This window comes from Neofelis nebulosa, chromosome 7, assembly GCF_028018385.1.
Source record: "Neofelis nebulosa isolate mNeoNeb1 chromosome 7, mNeoNeb1.pri, whole genome shotgun sequence".
In the NCBI taxonomy this organism is placed as follows: domain Eukaryota; kingdom Metazoa; phylum Chordata; class Mammalia; order Carnivora; family Felidae; genus Neofelis; species Neofelis nebulosa.
In genome coordinates this window covers 136,920,272-136,935,881 of record NC_080788.1, presented here as the reverse complement: position 1 = coordinate 136,935,881, position 15,610 = coordinate 136,920,272, and the positions used below count along the sequence as shown (strand labels likewise).

At 43.7% G+C, this 15,610-nt stretch overlaps 1 protein-coding gene across 1 annotated transcript in view; it reads right to left on the bottom strand.

Annotated features, from left to right (window-relative positions):
* Positions 1 to 9,698: 9,698 nt before the first annotated feature.
* The window catches only part of GOLGA5 (golgin A5), a 32,876-nt gene continuing 26,964 nt past the window's right edge, over positions 9,699 to 15,610 (bottom strand). Inside the window, exons 11-13 of the mRNA XM_058740109.1 lie at positions 13,802 to 13,907; positions 12,349 to 12,412; positions 9,699 to 10,209 (exon numbers count right to left, since the gene is read on the bottom strand). Of these exons, the coding sequence (XP_058596092.1) occupies positions 10,129 to 10,209; positions 12,349 to 12,412; positions 13,802 to 13,907 (251 nt within the window). The 3' untranslated portion in view covers positions 9,699 to 10,128. The remainder of the gene's footprint in view (positions 10,210 to 12,348; positions 12,413 to 13,801; positions 13,908 to 15,610) is intronic.

Genomic DNA, 15,610 nt, shown 5'->3' with positions numbered 1-15,610 from the left:
TACACAATGGAGTATTACTCGGCAATCAAAAAGAATGAAATCTGGCCATTTGCAACTACATGGACCGAACTGGAGGGTATTATGCTAAGCGAAATTAGTCAGAGAAAGACAAAAATCATATGAGGATCTTAAGAGACAAAACAGATGAACATAAGGGAAGGGAAGCAAAAATAATATAAAAACAGGAAGGGGGACAAAACGGAAGAGACTCATAAATATGGAGAACAAACTGAGGGTTACAGGAGGGGTGGTGGGAGGGGGGATGGGCTAAACGGGGAAGGGGCACTAAGGAATCTACTCCTGAAATCACTGTTGCACTAGACGCTAATTTGGATGTAAATTTTAAAAAATAAAAAAAAAATACAGTATCTGAGTACTTGGATATAAACGTGAAGTTAGGTGAACCTGTAGATCTCCTTTTTGCTTAAACCAGTTTGAGCTGGTATCTGCTGCTTACACGCAGGGAGTCCCGACCACTATGGAAGTGCTTAGAAAAATGTATCAGCTTTCTCTCGCCATATAACAAATTACCACAAGTCTAGGGGCTTAAAACAATACATACCATTATTATCTCACGATTTCTGTGGGTTAGGAGTCTCGGCACGGTTTAGCTGGGTGCTCTGTTCTGAGTCTTACAAAGCTACAAAAAAGATGTTGGCCAGGGCTCCTGGGTGGCTCAGTTGCTACGCATCTGATTTCGGCTCAGGTCATGATCTCAGGGTTTGTGAGTTCAAGTCCCACATCGGGTGAGCTCGAGCCTCGCTTCGGGTAAGCATGAGCCCTGCTTCGGGTGAGTCCTGCTTCTCTCTCTCTCGCTCTCTCTCTCCCCTCTCCCCTCTCTGCCCCTCACTCACTTGTACTCTCTCTCTCTCTCTCTCTCAAAAAAAAAAAAAAAAAAAAGATGTTGGCTGGGGCAGTGGTCTCCTCTGGAGGCTTGCCTGGAGGAAGAATTTACTTCCAATATCATTCACCTTGTTAGCAGAATTCATTTCCTTGTGCTTGTAGGACTGAGGGCCCTGGGTTTTTGCTGGCTGGAGGCCGGAGGCTGCCCTCAAGTCCTGGGTGCTGCCCACAGTGGGCTTGACACATGGGCTTCCTCTAAATGACACTCATTTCATCATCAACAAGGAGAATCCAGTTCGCTAAGATAGGATCTAATGTAATGTAATGTAATGTAATCACAGGGCTGACACCCTAACCCCTTTGCCATGTAATGTAACCAAATCAAGAGGGTGACATCCCATCACATTTGCCGTATTCTGTTGGTTAGAGGCAAGTTGTCGATCCCAGCTACACTCATGAGGAGGGAATTACCCAAAGGCATAGATGCCAGGAGGTGAGAAATCACTGGGGGTCAGCTTAGGGTCTGTCTGCCACAAAGGGGGTGAGGAGAATCTACTTAACAAGTGCCACACCTCCACCTACCCACCACTAAACATTTATTTGCTCTTTATGAGCAGTAAAGCACCGTGTGTATTATCCCACTTCTTCCTAATTTCACTGTGGTTGCTACTGCAAAGAGTCTGGATGGGGAGGTGTTGAAAGGACACCAGAATGTTCTGTATACCTTGTTGCTTGGAATTTTTTTTTTTTTCAATGAGCATGGAGTCATTTGAAACTATGACTTCAACTATACCTGCTCTGTCTCCACTTCTGGATCTTCCTGCACATACGCAAATGGGGGGAAGAAAAGACTGGAAGGAAATAGGCCAAAATGTGGAGGCTCATTCGTTTGGAGTGGTGGGCCTATGGATGAATATTTTCTTCTTCACACTTTTCTGTGTTTTTCACAATTAAAGAATATTATTCTAATAATCGGGGGGGGGGGGGAGTCCAAGTGATCTGAATGTTTTTCAGGTCCAATTTTACAGTTAAAAATAACGCCAACCCTCTTTGTTTACCTTCTGCAGAAAGGCAATTTCCTGCTTGGGTGGCTGATGGAGTGTCTGTTCCTAGAGTTTGGAGAAATAAATCAGATGACAGCAGGGAACACACACCTGCTTCCTCTCACACTGATAAAGAACAATTAACTCTCATCAGAACATATCTGGCTTTGCCCCAGGACTAAGTGCTTTTTGAAAAAATATGGCAGGTTTTCGCCAATGACTAAAAGCTCCTGGAAGGTTCTAGCCAAGATGGGAAATAGAAGACTTGGTACCAGACAGATTTGGTAAGCTGACATGTTCCATAACCAAATAGTTTAACCCCATGACTATACGGAAACAAACAAGCAAAAGATATATTTGCTGTCATGTTTGTAACTAGCGGGAGAACCTTTATGGGTCTCTGAACTCGTTTGCTTGTGTGCGGAAGTAGAGAATTTAATACGGAGGGTCTTATATCAGAGTCAATTGACCAGACCATATCTGTGGTCAAAACAAATAAAACACAAACACCCAAAGTTGAAGCTAAGCTTGCTGCAGCAAGGGAGAATGTGTCTCAGGAGCACCTCCACAGGGGAGATGAAAGGGACTTCTTAAGGGTTTAGGCTTGTGTTGAATGATGGTGAGGGCATTAAAGATTTGGAGCAGTTCTGGGTGGGATACCATCATGGAGCAGGCGCGATCTGGTGACTGAGTATCACAGTGATAGTTGTCTAGAAGGAGAGCTAAAACGGGGTTTGAATTAATATCGGTGATAGAGCAGCAGATGCTCAGAGAGGAGCAGTGCTGGTTGGAAGAGGGGGTGTTTAGTAATTTTTGTGCTCACAAGAGTGGCCTTGTCATTATCTTGCTCTAGGTACTGTTTATGTTCTGCTGGGAACACGATCAACTGATTGTCAGCAGGATTGGTCTCCACTGTCTTGGTCCATTTCAACTTTAAAATAAACATACCACAAGGGACGCCTGGGTGGCTCACTCGATTCAGTGCCTGACTTCGGCTCAGGTCATGAGCTCATGGTTTGTGAGTTCAAGCCCTGCTTGGGCTTTCTGCAGTCAGCACAGAGCCCACTTTGGATCCTCTGTCCCTCTCTCTATCTGTCCCTCCCTTGATCTTGTGCTCTCCCTCTCTAAAATAAATAAACATTTTTAAAAAATCTTACAAAATAATAAACACGCCACCAAATAAAAAACTAATATTTGAGTACATTTTCACCTTAGAAACTGCTGTTTCTTTTTTTTTTTCCTTTTCTTTTTTTTTTTTTTTTTACCTATGGGGAACTTCTTTGTGAGTCTTTCTAGTTTCCCCATTCTTAAAAATGAGGAAATGGAGGGTCAGAGATGTTTAGTGACTTTGCCACAGCTAGTTAAGCAAGTCAGAAAGTAGCAGCATCCAATTTTTGGTTGGTATTGCTTCAATGTCACACATCACTGTTCCTCCTTAGTCCTAGTTTCTAAAATTGCATCCGTTCCAGAAATCTGTATTGAATACTCAAGTGCCATGCACCCTTCCAGGCTCTGAAGATATAACTGAGACAAGATGGGGTCGCAAGCTTGGAGTCTGGTTGGGGTGATGGAAAGTGGTGAGGCAGCTCCATTCAGCATGAGTATTAAGAGTAGAGATTTCTACGTGCTATGGGAGCTCGTAACCAGGGAAGGACACTACTGGTCATCTACTGTCACTGTAGCAAATTACCACAAACTTAGTGGCTTCAAACAATTTAAATTACTTTCTATAGTTCTGGAGGTCAGAAGTCTGCAGTGGGTCTCACTGAGCTAATATCAAGAACTTGGTAGGGCTGCATTCTTCTGTGGAGACTCTAGGGGAGAATGTTTCCTTTCCTTTCCCAGCTTTGAGAGGCTGCTTGCATTCCTTGGCTCATGGCCCCTTCCCCATCTGCAAAGCCACCAGTTGAACCACTCTGACTCCTGCCCTCACATCTCCTTCCGACTCTTCTGCCTTCTTCCATCTTTTAAGGGCCAGCGTAGGATTACTGGGCAATTCAGGATAATCTCCTTGTGTCATGATCCTTAATTTACCGGCAATTTGTAGTGTCCCTTTGGCTGTAAAATGTTCACAGGTTCCAGGGATTAGGACACGGACATCTTTGGGGGGCCATTATCCTGCCCACTATAGATACCCAGCTTAGTATTTCTTTTCTTTTTTTGAAGGGAGGGAAGGGAGGTGTTCGCCCTTCACAGAGAAAGTGGCATTTAAACTGGAGGAGTGTGAGTGGAGGAGATGGTTCCATCCTCAAGCAGGAGGGGACAGGAGGTTAGAAGGGAAGTGTCCTAAGCAGAGGGGAGGCCCGGAGGCTGAAAGGAGGCATGGTGCATGGGTGGACACTTAGTTAGCTACCGCTGGGTTACGTTGCACTAACAAGCAACCTCCCAAGTCTCAGGGTCCCACAGAAGCAAAGATTTACTGTTCATTTAAACCACATGTCCACCTTGGATACACTCCATGTTTGACTCTGCTCCATGCCTTCACCCCATAGGACCTAGGCTGCAGGAGCAGCCACTGTCTGGAACATGCTGGGCTCGTGGCGGAGGAACAAGCAAGGCCCAAACCACAAGATGATACTTAACATTCCTGCTTGGGATGGCACATCCCTCCTCCACTCACATTCCACCAGCCAAAGAAGTCAGTCTGTAAGGCTAAGGCAGACGTCAGCAGGACAGGAAGTAAAATCATCCCACAGGAAGAGGAAGTGAGTCATTGGGGAAGATCGGACTGGAACGGTACAAGAGACCGGAGTGCAGAATATGATGTGCGGAGCGGCTTGAAGCTTGGAGGTGGTGAGGACCAGACCGTGCAAGGCTGCGATCTGCATCAGTTCCCCTTGTTGGAGTGCAGGCTCCACGGGGGCAGAGCCGGGTCTCTGCTCCATCGTCCAGCTCGGTGTTGCCCAGCCTCTTCCATTATCACCACTCCCCTCCATGAAATCTCAATGTCAGATCGCCTGGTGCACATTAGATGCAAACCTGGCTTTACATACGAAAACAGTAAGATATTTCTGCCCTCCTAGGAACCGATTCTTACCCTGTGGGTGGCGATATCGGCCCGTGAGGAAGCATGTTCTAGCCGCAATTACATTTAAGGTTTGAATTAATTCTTGAATTCCATTGATTTATACCGAATATGTGAGTTAAAGCAAACTGCCAGTAGCTGAAAAATTTGCACGCATAAACCTTACTACTTTAGGTAAACTTACCTTAACTAGCACTCCTCGAGAGGAGAGTGGTACAGTGAGCTACAGAGGAAAACATGATATGAGGAAAGAGCCTGACTATATGTGGGTGTCGCTTGGCAGAACTTCCAGAAGTTGAACCTAAGCCTCTTTCTGCTTCCAGAAATCTTCTCCACTATCTTTTGGGAAAATCCATGAAGCACGACTGAACTTCCTCTGATGATTAAAGCTCTTCACTATGTACACCTTGGGTCAGCAGTGTCCTCGGGTCACCTTTTGTTTCTATATATTATTTATTTTTGTATTAAAACTTTTGTAATGTCTATTTAGTTTTGAAAGAGAGAGACAGAGTGCGAGGTGGAGAGGGGCAGAGAGGGAGAGGGAGACACAGAATCCGAAGCCGGCTCCAGGCTCCGAGCTATCAGCACAGAGTCCAATGCGGGGCTCGAACCCACCCACTATGCGATCATGACCTGAGCCAAAGTCGGACGCTTAACTGACTGAGCCACCCAGGCGTCCCCTGTTTCTGTATTTTACATACTTATGGTCTGTCCCTTTTTGGGAAATCCTGGCGAGTTGCCTTATTGGAGTCCTCACTATTGTCAGTGTACCTGGCCAGCCAGTTTCTCTTCTTTGCTGTGGTTTTAGGAACTAGATGCGTTGCATGAACAGGAGAGATGCTGAGTGAAGGTCTGAGGAGCACTGGAGGGAAGGACCAGAGCTTAGGGCTTTGCCGGATAACAGTGAATGAAGCTCAGCGAACGTCAACAGAAGGCCAGTTATGGGCCAGGCATGGGTCTAGGCACTGAGGATACAACAGTGGATCAAAAAAGTACTGTCTCTGCCCTCTGGGGATGACAAACGTCCGAAGACATTTGAGTCTGAGTCCGACAGCGTGACAGCCGTAACACCGGGCAGTGAGTCATGCTACGCTTGGTGAGTCAAACATGGGATACGTTTGTCCGCAGCTGTACTCTTGGATTTCATTTCAGTTTTGTTTGTTCTTGACTTGAACAAACATGAAGAGTTAACTGTGAATGTGGAGGATGAACAGTTATGGGGGAAATGAACAAATTCGTCAATCTGCTATTCCTTTTTTTTTTTTTTTTTTAATGTTTATTCATTCTTGAGAGAGACAGAGTGCAAGCAGGGAAGGGGCAGAGAGAGGGGAAGACACAGAATCGAAGCAGGCTCCAGGCTCCGAGCTGTCAGCACAGAGCCCGATGCGAGGCTCGAACTCCCCAACCGGGAGATCCTGACCTGAGCCGAAGCGGGACACTTACCCCACTGAGCCACCCTGGCGCCCCCATCTGGTATTCTTTGTAACTACATAGGAAAATGTACTTCCTGCCTCGGGTTCAGCCTGCCGTCACCTCAACGAAATGAAATCTATACTATTCATCATTTGTATGTAGAGCAATGGTAGTCTGTGGATTTCTAAAATACAGATTTTTAAAGGTTTTCCCTGGTTAAAGACATTGGTGATTCAGGGTCGGAGGCGCTTACTAAGGAGAAACAAAAAGGGATTTCAAATTCCAAGTCCTTGCCTTGGACTACGGGTCCCTGCCACACCAGCCCTGCGGCTCTCCCTTCCCGCATTCTGCTCCAGCCACGCTGGCCTCCAGGGGCTCACCAAGCACACTCCCCGTTCTGGAGGCTTTGGCCTTGTGTAAGGCCCACCCACCCCTGCACTCGGACCCTGTGCCAGCCAGTGGTCACTTCTGCGGAGGATTCCCCCAGCCCCTCCCGCACTTCGTGGGACCTTCACGTCGTTCTTCCCAGCATTTAACACCAAGTGTCACGTGAAGAATGTGTTGACAGCCTGCCTTCCCACTTAAATGTGACCCCACCCGGCTACTCCCAGTTCCTAGAAGGGACCAGCATGCCGGGCACTCAAAACGTGAATTACTTTGTAGCCTTATTATAGCTTAAAATACAACCTTCTGTGAATAAGGCTTCTGCACGTAAACACTCGACCCTCCAATGTTCTGACAAAAGAAGAAAATCTTACCTATTTTGGGGTGTCTGTGTCTGGAAAGCAGGTCACCCATTAGAAGTGTGATGTTCATAGGGCACCCGGGTGGCTCAGTCAGTTAGGCATCCGACTTCGGCTCGGGTCACGATCTCGCGGTCCGTGAGTTCGAGCCCCGTGTTGGGCTCTGGGCTGACAGCTCGGAGCCTGGAGCCTGCTTTGGATGCTGTGTCTCCCTCTCTCTCTGCCCCTCCCCCGCTCATGCTCTGTCTCCCTCTCTCAAAATAAATGAAAACATTAAAAAAGAAAATTAAAAAATAAACAAATAAAAACAAGTGTGATGTTCATTTAGTCCGTATTCTTCTCATTCAGGAGTCAATGTCATTCAGGAGTCAATGGGAATACTAGTCAAACGTGTTCAGGATGACCTCGAAGACGTTTTTCTCAGTAATTTCTTTCTTCTGACCAATCACAGCCCGAAGTGCCTGCCTTAGGCCATCGGTCCCTGACTATGCTCTTCGGCTTTTCCAGTTCTTTCCTTCTACTTCCACCTCCCAAGGTGCCCATGTGGGCCTTTTTCCAACACAGCTGGCCTCTTGCGACAGCTAGCGGGAGCCCAAGGAGGCGAATTCAAGTAGTTTGGGTTTTTGCCCCCACAGGGTGAGTTGGATGTAAGCCTTCTTAAACTAAGGCTGGACCGCCCAGCCTGACAGCCTCCCCCCTCCTCCACAGACCAGGCTGTTTAATACGTGTTAACAAAACCCCTGCTTTCCTTTGAAGGTTTTATTCTACAGAATAAACTTCAACAGAAGTGGTGGCTTTTGGTAAGCACAAAGTCTAGAGAAAGAGAAATATTCCTATAATAATAAAACAATCTTATTTTCCAATTGATGGCTGTAAATACAAAGCAATGCAAGCGTTCTGATAATATATGTATATTTGCATATATATAATAATATACCCTATATATGTATTACACACACATAATGTCTTTAAATGAATATACTGGATTGAGAAGGAAAAAGATCGACTCTCATGCAATCATTATTTTTTTATTATTTTTTTAATGTTTCTTTATTTTGAGAGAGAGAGACAGAGCGTGAGCAGGGGAGGGGCAGAGAGAGAGACACACACAGAATCCGAAGCAGGCTCTAGGCTCTGAGCTGTCAGCACAGAGCCCGATGTGGGGCTTAACCCTATGAATCGCAAGACCATGACATGAGTCAAAGTCAGATGCTTAACTGAGCCATCCAGGTGCCCCTCATGCAATCCTTTTAGTCAAGAAGGTATCATGCAATCTGAGCATAAATGAAAGGAAACACTGTTTAGAACTCCCCAGTTTGTTAGTGGCTAAGGATGGTGAAACTGAAACTCAAATTAAAAAGTAACCGCAGAAAAATAGTCTTGGAAACACTTTGTCAAACTATTTCCAAAGCCAAGAATGTACAAAGCCTTAAAAAAGATGTCAAGGCATCCCAACAAAAGCCAGGAAGACACGCAGAGACGGGAAGTCTGGCAGTACGCAATGATGAATGAAGCATGTGCTGTTTTCCATTTTAAGTATATAACCTGGTTTTAATCATTTTCCAGAAAAATTTCCAAATTAGAAGAGAGGGAAAACCACCTTTAAAAGATATTAACAAGATTAAACCTTTACTTTATTCTGGTTGAGCTCAGACCTGACCTCACAGCTCACGCTCCGACAAGCTATTACACCCAGGTAAGAGCTATGACATAAAACCTACAGGTTTAATAATGTGTCTCCACCCCAGTATCTCCTATCCACCTTTAGATGATGTGCCATTTCGGCCTTTTTCGTTCATGCTGATTTGAGAAAAAGCTCAAACACACATAAGATAACCTTTAAAACTTCATTTTCTGATGAAAAATAAGAAACATATACATCTGCTAGGGTATTAATTTTGAAGAATTTATAGGTCAATTAAAGTCATAGTACAGATGTCATTAAGAACGGAAACTCTGCTCAGGTGTTTGGTTAAGCACCAGCAGACTGCTTCGGAAACATTCCTGATAGAACTGTACCCCTGCCCAAGATCTACATGAATTAATCACATGCGAAGAGAGACCACCAGTAACCAGGGGACAAAATAAGAATTCAGGCATGTGGGGGAAAAGGAGTGCCAAAAGAGACATTATATTGAACTTCAAGCAAAGAAAATGTCTCTTTTCAAAGAATAACTCCATAATGTCTTTGCAGTGGAGTGTTTTAAAAATGCAAAGGTTGAAAAAACAGATTTGATTCCTAAACGTTACACGCAGAGGCTATGGACGTCCTGAGCTGACTGACCCAAGGTCCAGGCTAGAGGAAAGGAAAAGAGGACGGTGAACGAGTGCCCAAGAACCCGAGGGAGCTGGCACACTGGGACAGGAGGGAGTGGGGCGTCCCCGGAGAGGGGGCAAAGCACCAAGAATCAGTGACCGGTGACGTCACTGCTCATTTCTGCTTTTCTCACTAAAGCCTGTTCGGAAAGGTCCTATTTAATGGGGGGTGAGAAACTATTATTTTACAAAAGAAAAATGCACAGCAAATTTTATGTATCTATACAAAGCCTCAGACCAATCAGGCCTTTAACATGTAAGAAGCAAATCCATATTTGCAAAGCTAAATATATGAAAATATGAAAGCAGACTGAATTATCAAAAAGAAAATGTTTTATTTGTATCAGTAAATACAATTAGTTTCCCTGATTATAACCCATAATGCGTGTCACCTAAAATATAGGCTGGCCTGTACAGGGGTGAACGAGCCCAGCACATCTGTGTGCGTGCGTGTGCATGCGCGCGTGCACACACACACACACACACACACACCCTGAATCTTGGACTTCAGAGAAAGCAGAGCTGAGCTTGTTATGTTACTGTCGGTTTCAGAAACTCTTACCATTTGAAAGAAATGGGGGGAGGACTTAGGCAGCAGAGCACTTGTATAATAAGTGAACGAGTTCAAAGCTTGTAGTGATGAGATGAACTTGCACCCCGTTCTCCGCAACTTTAGGCCACTGGTCCTTCTGCAGATCCCAAGTCTGAAAACAGACGACCAGTCACCAAAACAACTGGGTTCAGTTCATTTGCCATGCGGCTGGTCATGGTGCATTTCTGGTGTGTACGTCAACAGAACGATCATGACCCAGAGGTGAAGCAAAGCCTAAAGAAAAAGAAAACAGTTTCTAGATTAGCCAAGAGATCAATCTGCACCAAAGGCCTACCGTGTAGTGCACTGAGGGCAGGAAGCATGTCATATTTGTGTCCGTATTCCTGGGGCTGGCACTGTGTGTGCAACATCACAGGCGCTCGGTATGTGTTTACCGGGCAGATGATGAAGAAACAAATGTGCAAGCAACTAAACTAGCTAAATGTAATGGACAGTAATAGTTGTGATGCCTGAAGAATTCTCAGTTGAGAGTTATCAATGTCCTTAACACATCCGTAATATGCACAGGTATACATAAATAACCAGTCGGGCGATTATAACGCAGAGTAGATGGCATAATGAAAACTCCAAGATATATATGAAGTTGGTTGGAAAGGCTTTATTTATTTTTTTAAAGTAGGCTTCAGGCCCAATGCGGGGTTTGAATTCACATCCCTGAGATCAAAAGTCTCACTCTACCAACTGAGCCACCCAAGTGCTCCCGGTTGGAAAGCCTTTCTGGAACAGAGTTACGGTTGGTGTTTTGAAAAGGGTGTAGCCATCATCTGGTGAAGGGGAGATGGGAAGACATTCCTGCAAGAATAACGTGTTGAGCTTCAGGAACTGATTTAGGGTCTAGCACGGGACCTACAGTGATGAATTCCCACTAGTTCCCTCGTGGCAGCACTAAGGTTACATGAGGCTCCCTTGCTACGTGCCTCGCCATTCTGTCGTGTGCCATCACACCTCGTGCTGACAGGGGTGCCAGTGCTCTTCAGTCTCTGACACCAGGAATCGACTCAGTGTAGACCTGTTCTAAGCCTCTGTGATGCCATCAATTTTTTTCTCTTGTTCGCTCCATCCCTCACTTAAAAACTTTTTTAGTTAGTTAGAGACAGAGAGAGAGAGAGAGAGAGAGAGAGAGAGAGAACCAGCGGAGGAGGGGCAGAGGGACACAGAGAGAATCTCAAGCGGTTCCCACCACCAGCACAGAGCCTGACCCTGAGCCTCAAGACCCTGAGATCATGAGCTGAGCTGAAATCGAGTCAGACACTTAACTGACTGAGCCACCCAGGTTCCGCTCCTTAAAAACTTTTTATTTAAAGGAGTAACTCTTCCCTCTAGTGGATCACCGAGAAATTTCTTTACTAAGTAAGCTTTTTTTCTTTTTCAGGAAAACTGCTTGTCTTTAATGACTCTTAGCCGCCCTCACTCAGAACAGTTAGAGGGCTTTTTAGGGTCACAAGACACATGAAACAGTATCCCAAACTATGGTGACCATTTTATTAGAGCTAAGAAATCTGAAAGAAATCAACCTTACGAGCCTTTCAGAAAATAAAGCAAAACACATGACAACAATCAAAGAAACGTTACATAAAATGAAATCGATTGTTTTGCATTGCATTTTTATCATCAGAGGGGCTTAGAAATGGAGGTAACTATAAGGGGCGCCTGGGTGGCTCAGTCGGTTGAACGTCTGACTTCTGCTCGGGTCATGATCTCGCGGTTCTTGAGTTCAAGCCTGGCGTTGGGTTCTGTACTGACAGAGTGGAGCCTGGAGCCTGCTTCAGATTCCATGTCCCCCTCTCTCTCCGCCCCACCCCTGCTTGTGCTCTGTCTCTGTCTTTCAAAAATGAATAAACATAAATTTTTTTTTTTTTTAAGAAATTGAGGTAACTATCAAACTTCACTACAGTTAATTTTATTGTAGGAAAAGCCTTTGAGCAATTTATATTTTTTTTAAAATTTTTTTTTTTTTAACGTTTATTTATTTTTGAGACAGAGAGAGACAGAGCATGAACGGGGGAGGGTCAGAGAGAGGGAGACACAGAATCTGAAGCAGGCTCCAGGCTCTGAGCTGTCAGCACAGAGCCCGACGCGGGGCTCGAACTCACGGACCGCAAGATCATGACCCGAGCCGAAGTCGGCCGCCCAACTGACTGAGCCACCCAGGCGCCCCGAGCAATTTATATTTTAGATGTAATGAACTGTAAGTATACTTGCATACCTGAAGAAAAAAAATCTTAATTTCCAAAAATGAGTTCTATTCTCTTTCAAAATTGATTGCTAGACTTTTGGTCAAAATGATCAGCAGCTGGAAAAAACTCATTAAAAATCAAGTGCAGCATTATTTTTTCAAATAGGTTTACTTACCATATATATAATTACAAAAACTCGTGCTATGGGGTATCTTCGGAGAAAAATTCCCAGGCGGATGCTGTGCAAATGGAGGGTGGGGACGAGAGGAGAGAGTTAACACTCAAAGCACGTCTTCCTGTGGTAACAGCTAATGAGGATTTTTAGGATTCCTCTCATTTAAACTATTTATATGGCCACCATAACAGAAAAACCATTTTATAGTAGATTGTTAAATGATTACTTGGAATAACCATAGAAACATCATAGTAAACAAATATTTGCTTTATTGATTGTGGCTTAACTGTTAAATATATAGCACAGTAGTTTCCCTTAAATCTCCAGCTACCACTACAGGAGGCAAGTTGGTCCCTCTCTAAATAATTTTTCTTGCAGAGACCAAAGAAGTTACAAAAGATAAGCCAAGTGTCAACACGTGAATAGGGAAAGAGTCTGGCTGGTTAATACCTGCAAAGAGCTAATCTGGAAGCTTCTGCACAGACGCATGCGTCTAAAAGGCAAAGAACTACAGAAACTCAAGCAAACACTTAACTACAGTAAATGCGGGAGCAGCGTGACATTAGACCTTGTTAGGCCTCTTTGAAACTCTTTTTCCCCATCAAGATGGATACATATACAAGCCCATACACCCTTCTTCTAGGCCTTTCTGTGTCTTTCACTGCCATCAGCATAACGCCTCGCATGTAGTTTCTCTAAAAATTATTATGTACATTGAATAAATGAGTAGCTGAAATAAATGTGCTTAACGGCCTGGAGATAACAACTATGGCATCTTTGGCCCATGGCCTCAGCAACCTTAGCAAATCATCCTCCTGATTTTTAATACCATAGCTCTGACACAAAAAGGTAAGAAAAGATCGCTCTATTTCGCAACAACTCATTACAATTGTGTTTAATTATAAACACTAAGAGGCAAAAGACTTTAGGGGGTTATTGAAACATGAACTTTAACAAGGCATACATAAACTGTTAAAACATTTTCTTTGTAGGGTGGATGTATGCTAGTATAAAGAAGTTATTAATATGTAATAACATGCATATAAATGATATATTACTTATGCAGTATATACAAATATACGTTAAAATGCGTACGTTCACTCATATATAATAGCATCTTTTATTCTCATCACACGATAAAACGAAATAAAGCATTCCAGTGGATGCATTTACATGAGACAGAAGTTTTCTCAATGGAATTTAATAAGAGTTTTTAATAGGGTTTATTATAAGAAGAGAGATGATCAGGGTTAATAATCTTCAATGAAATACAGGCCCTGGCAGAGCACATAAAGCAATTTCATGAGACTGAATGAACTATCATGACAGGAAGTAGGGAAATGTCACTTTAAATATCAGCTCTGCCTGATGGGACTTACTGTGACTGAAACCACCAGAAAATGGTACAAAAATAGCTGAAGATCCATCATTCGTCATTACTGTCCTTGCTTACCTAAACTGGTCAATTGAACTAGCAGCTTTTCGGACTTTTCCATACATTCCTGCCAGATTAGTTTCTGTATCATTAAAAAGAACAGGAACGTTTCGCAGCCGTGTGCCTGTTTAAACAAGAAAAGAATGAATTAAGGTACAAACGCCAAAATCAATGTCCTAACATTTATAGTTGAATATATATTGTATTAAAAACAGATCTCAAGGCTAACTTTCAAATAAGCATTACATCCAAAGAAGGCGAGTCCATAAAGAAAGGACATAAATTTGATTATATAAAATGCTTAAACTTCTATGTCCACAAAAATAAAAATTAAAACCTAAAACAATTACTTCCCTATAAAACTAGCAAAAAAATTGAAGTTTACAAATACCATGTTGCTGAGAATCAGCATTAATGAGTAGGTTCTTCCTGTGCGGGCAAGAGAGAGGCCAGACACACCCTTTCTACAAAGCTGATGACTCCCAGCTCTCTATCTCCAGCCCAGACCACCAACTCCAGACCCATCCAATCGTCTTGTTTTGTTTCCATCTGGATATCTAACAGTCATCTCAGGCTTAGCATGCCCAAAACCATGATTCTGACGTCCTGCCCTCCCTGCCAACCTACTCACCCTGCTGTTTTCCCCATTTCAGTACACGAGAGCATCGTTCCATCAGCTCAGGCCAAAACTCCTTTCTTTCTCTCAAACTCCACAGCCGATCTGCCCACTCACCTTTAAAATAACCCTCTGAACCCCATTCAGGTGCTCACCACCACCATCTCTCACACACATTAATACGATGGTTCCTCCCTGGTCCCCCACCTCCACTCTCAGCTCTCTACAGTCTATTCTGGATACAGCAGCCAGAGGCATCTCACTAAAACACAGTCAGAGGACTTATCCCCTCAGGGCCCTTCAATGGCTTCCGACTTCATTCAGGCCAAAACAGTCTCCTCCAAGTTATCTGAATTCCCCTTAGACTACTGTCCCCCACACTCAGTCTTCTCTAGCTGTACTGGCCTCCTTGCTGTTCCTGCGATAAGCCAGCACCACTCCTGCCTCAGGGCCTTTGCGCCTGCTCTTCTCTGCCTGGAAACTCTTCCTGTAGAGCTCCTTCTAGTCTGTCTTACCTCCTTTGGGACTTCTTTTAATAAAGTGCCACCTTTCCAATGAGGTCTATTTAAATTGCAATCCCATCTCCACACCTGGCACCTTGTCTCTCCCTTCTCTGCTTGAGTTTCTTCTGTAGCACCTATCACCATCTCACATCATTTACGGTCTAGCTCCCCCCACAGCACCAGAATGTAAGATCCACAGGGCAGAGATTTGACCTCTTTTGTCAAACACTGTATCTCCAATGCCTAGAACAGTAGCTGGTACTGAGTAGGTGCTTAATAATTACTTGATTTTGGCAACAAAAATCAAAAGCCTTTAAATGTGTATACCTAGGACTCAGCAAACTCCATTTCTAATAGCTTATGTTAAGAAAAATAAAAGATATTTACAGAGAATAGTTTCCTCAGAACTGCTTATATTAGTGACAAAATTGGCAACCTAAATCTCCAACCATGAGGAATTTATTAAACAAATTATGCCATTTCCACAACGGATGTATATAAAGCAACAGACATAAACTACTGTAAGAAAATACATAATAAAAACTGATTTATATGAAAAAGTTAATAACCAATAAAACAGATACTACAAACATATATAGGAAAAAAGTCTGAAAGGAGATACTCCAAAATGTTATCTGAGAGTAAGATTACTGGGTGATTTAATTTCCTTTTTTTGATATTTTTAACAGTAACCACGCTATTAAAACA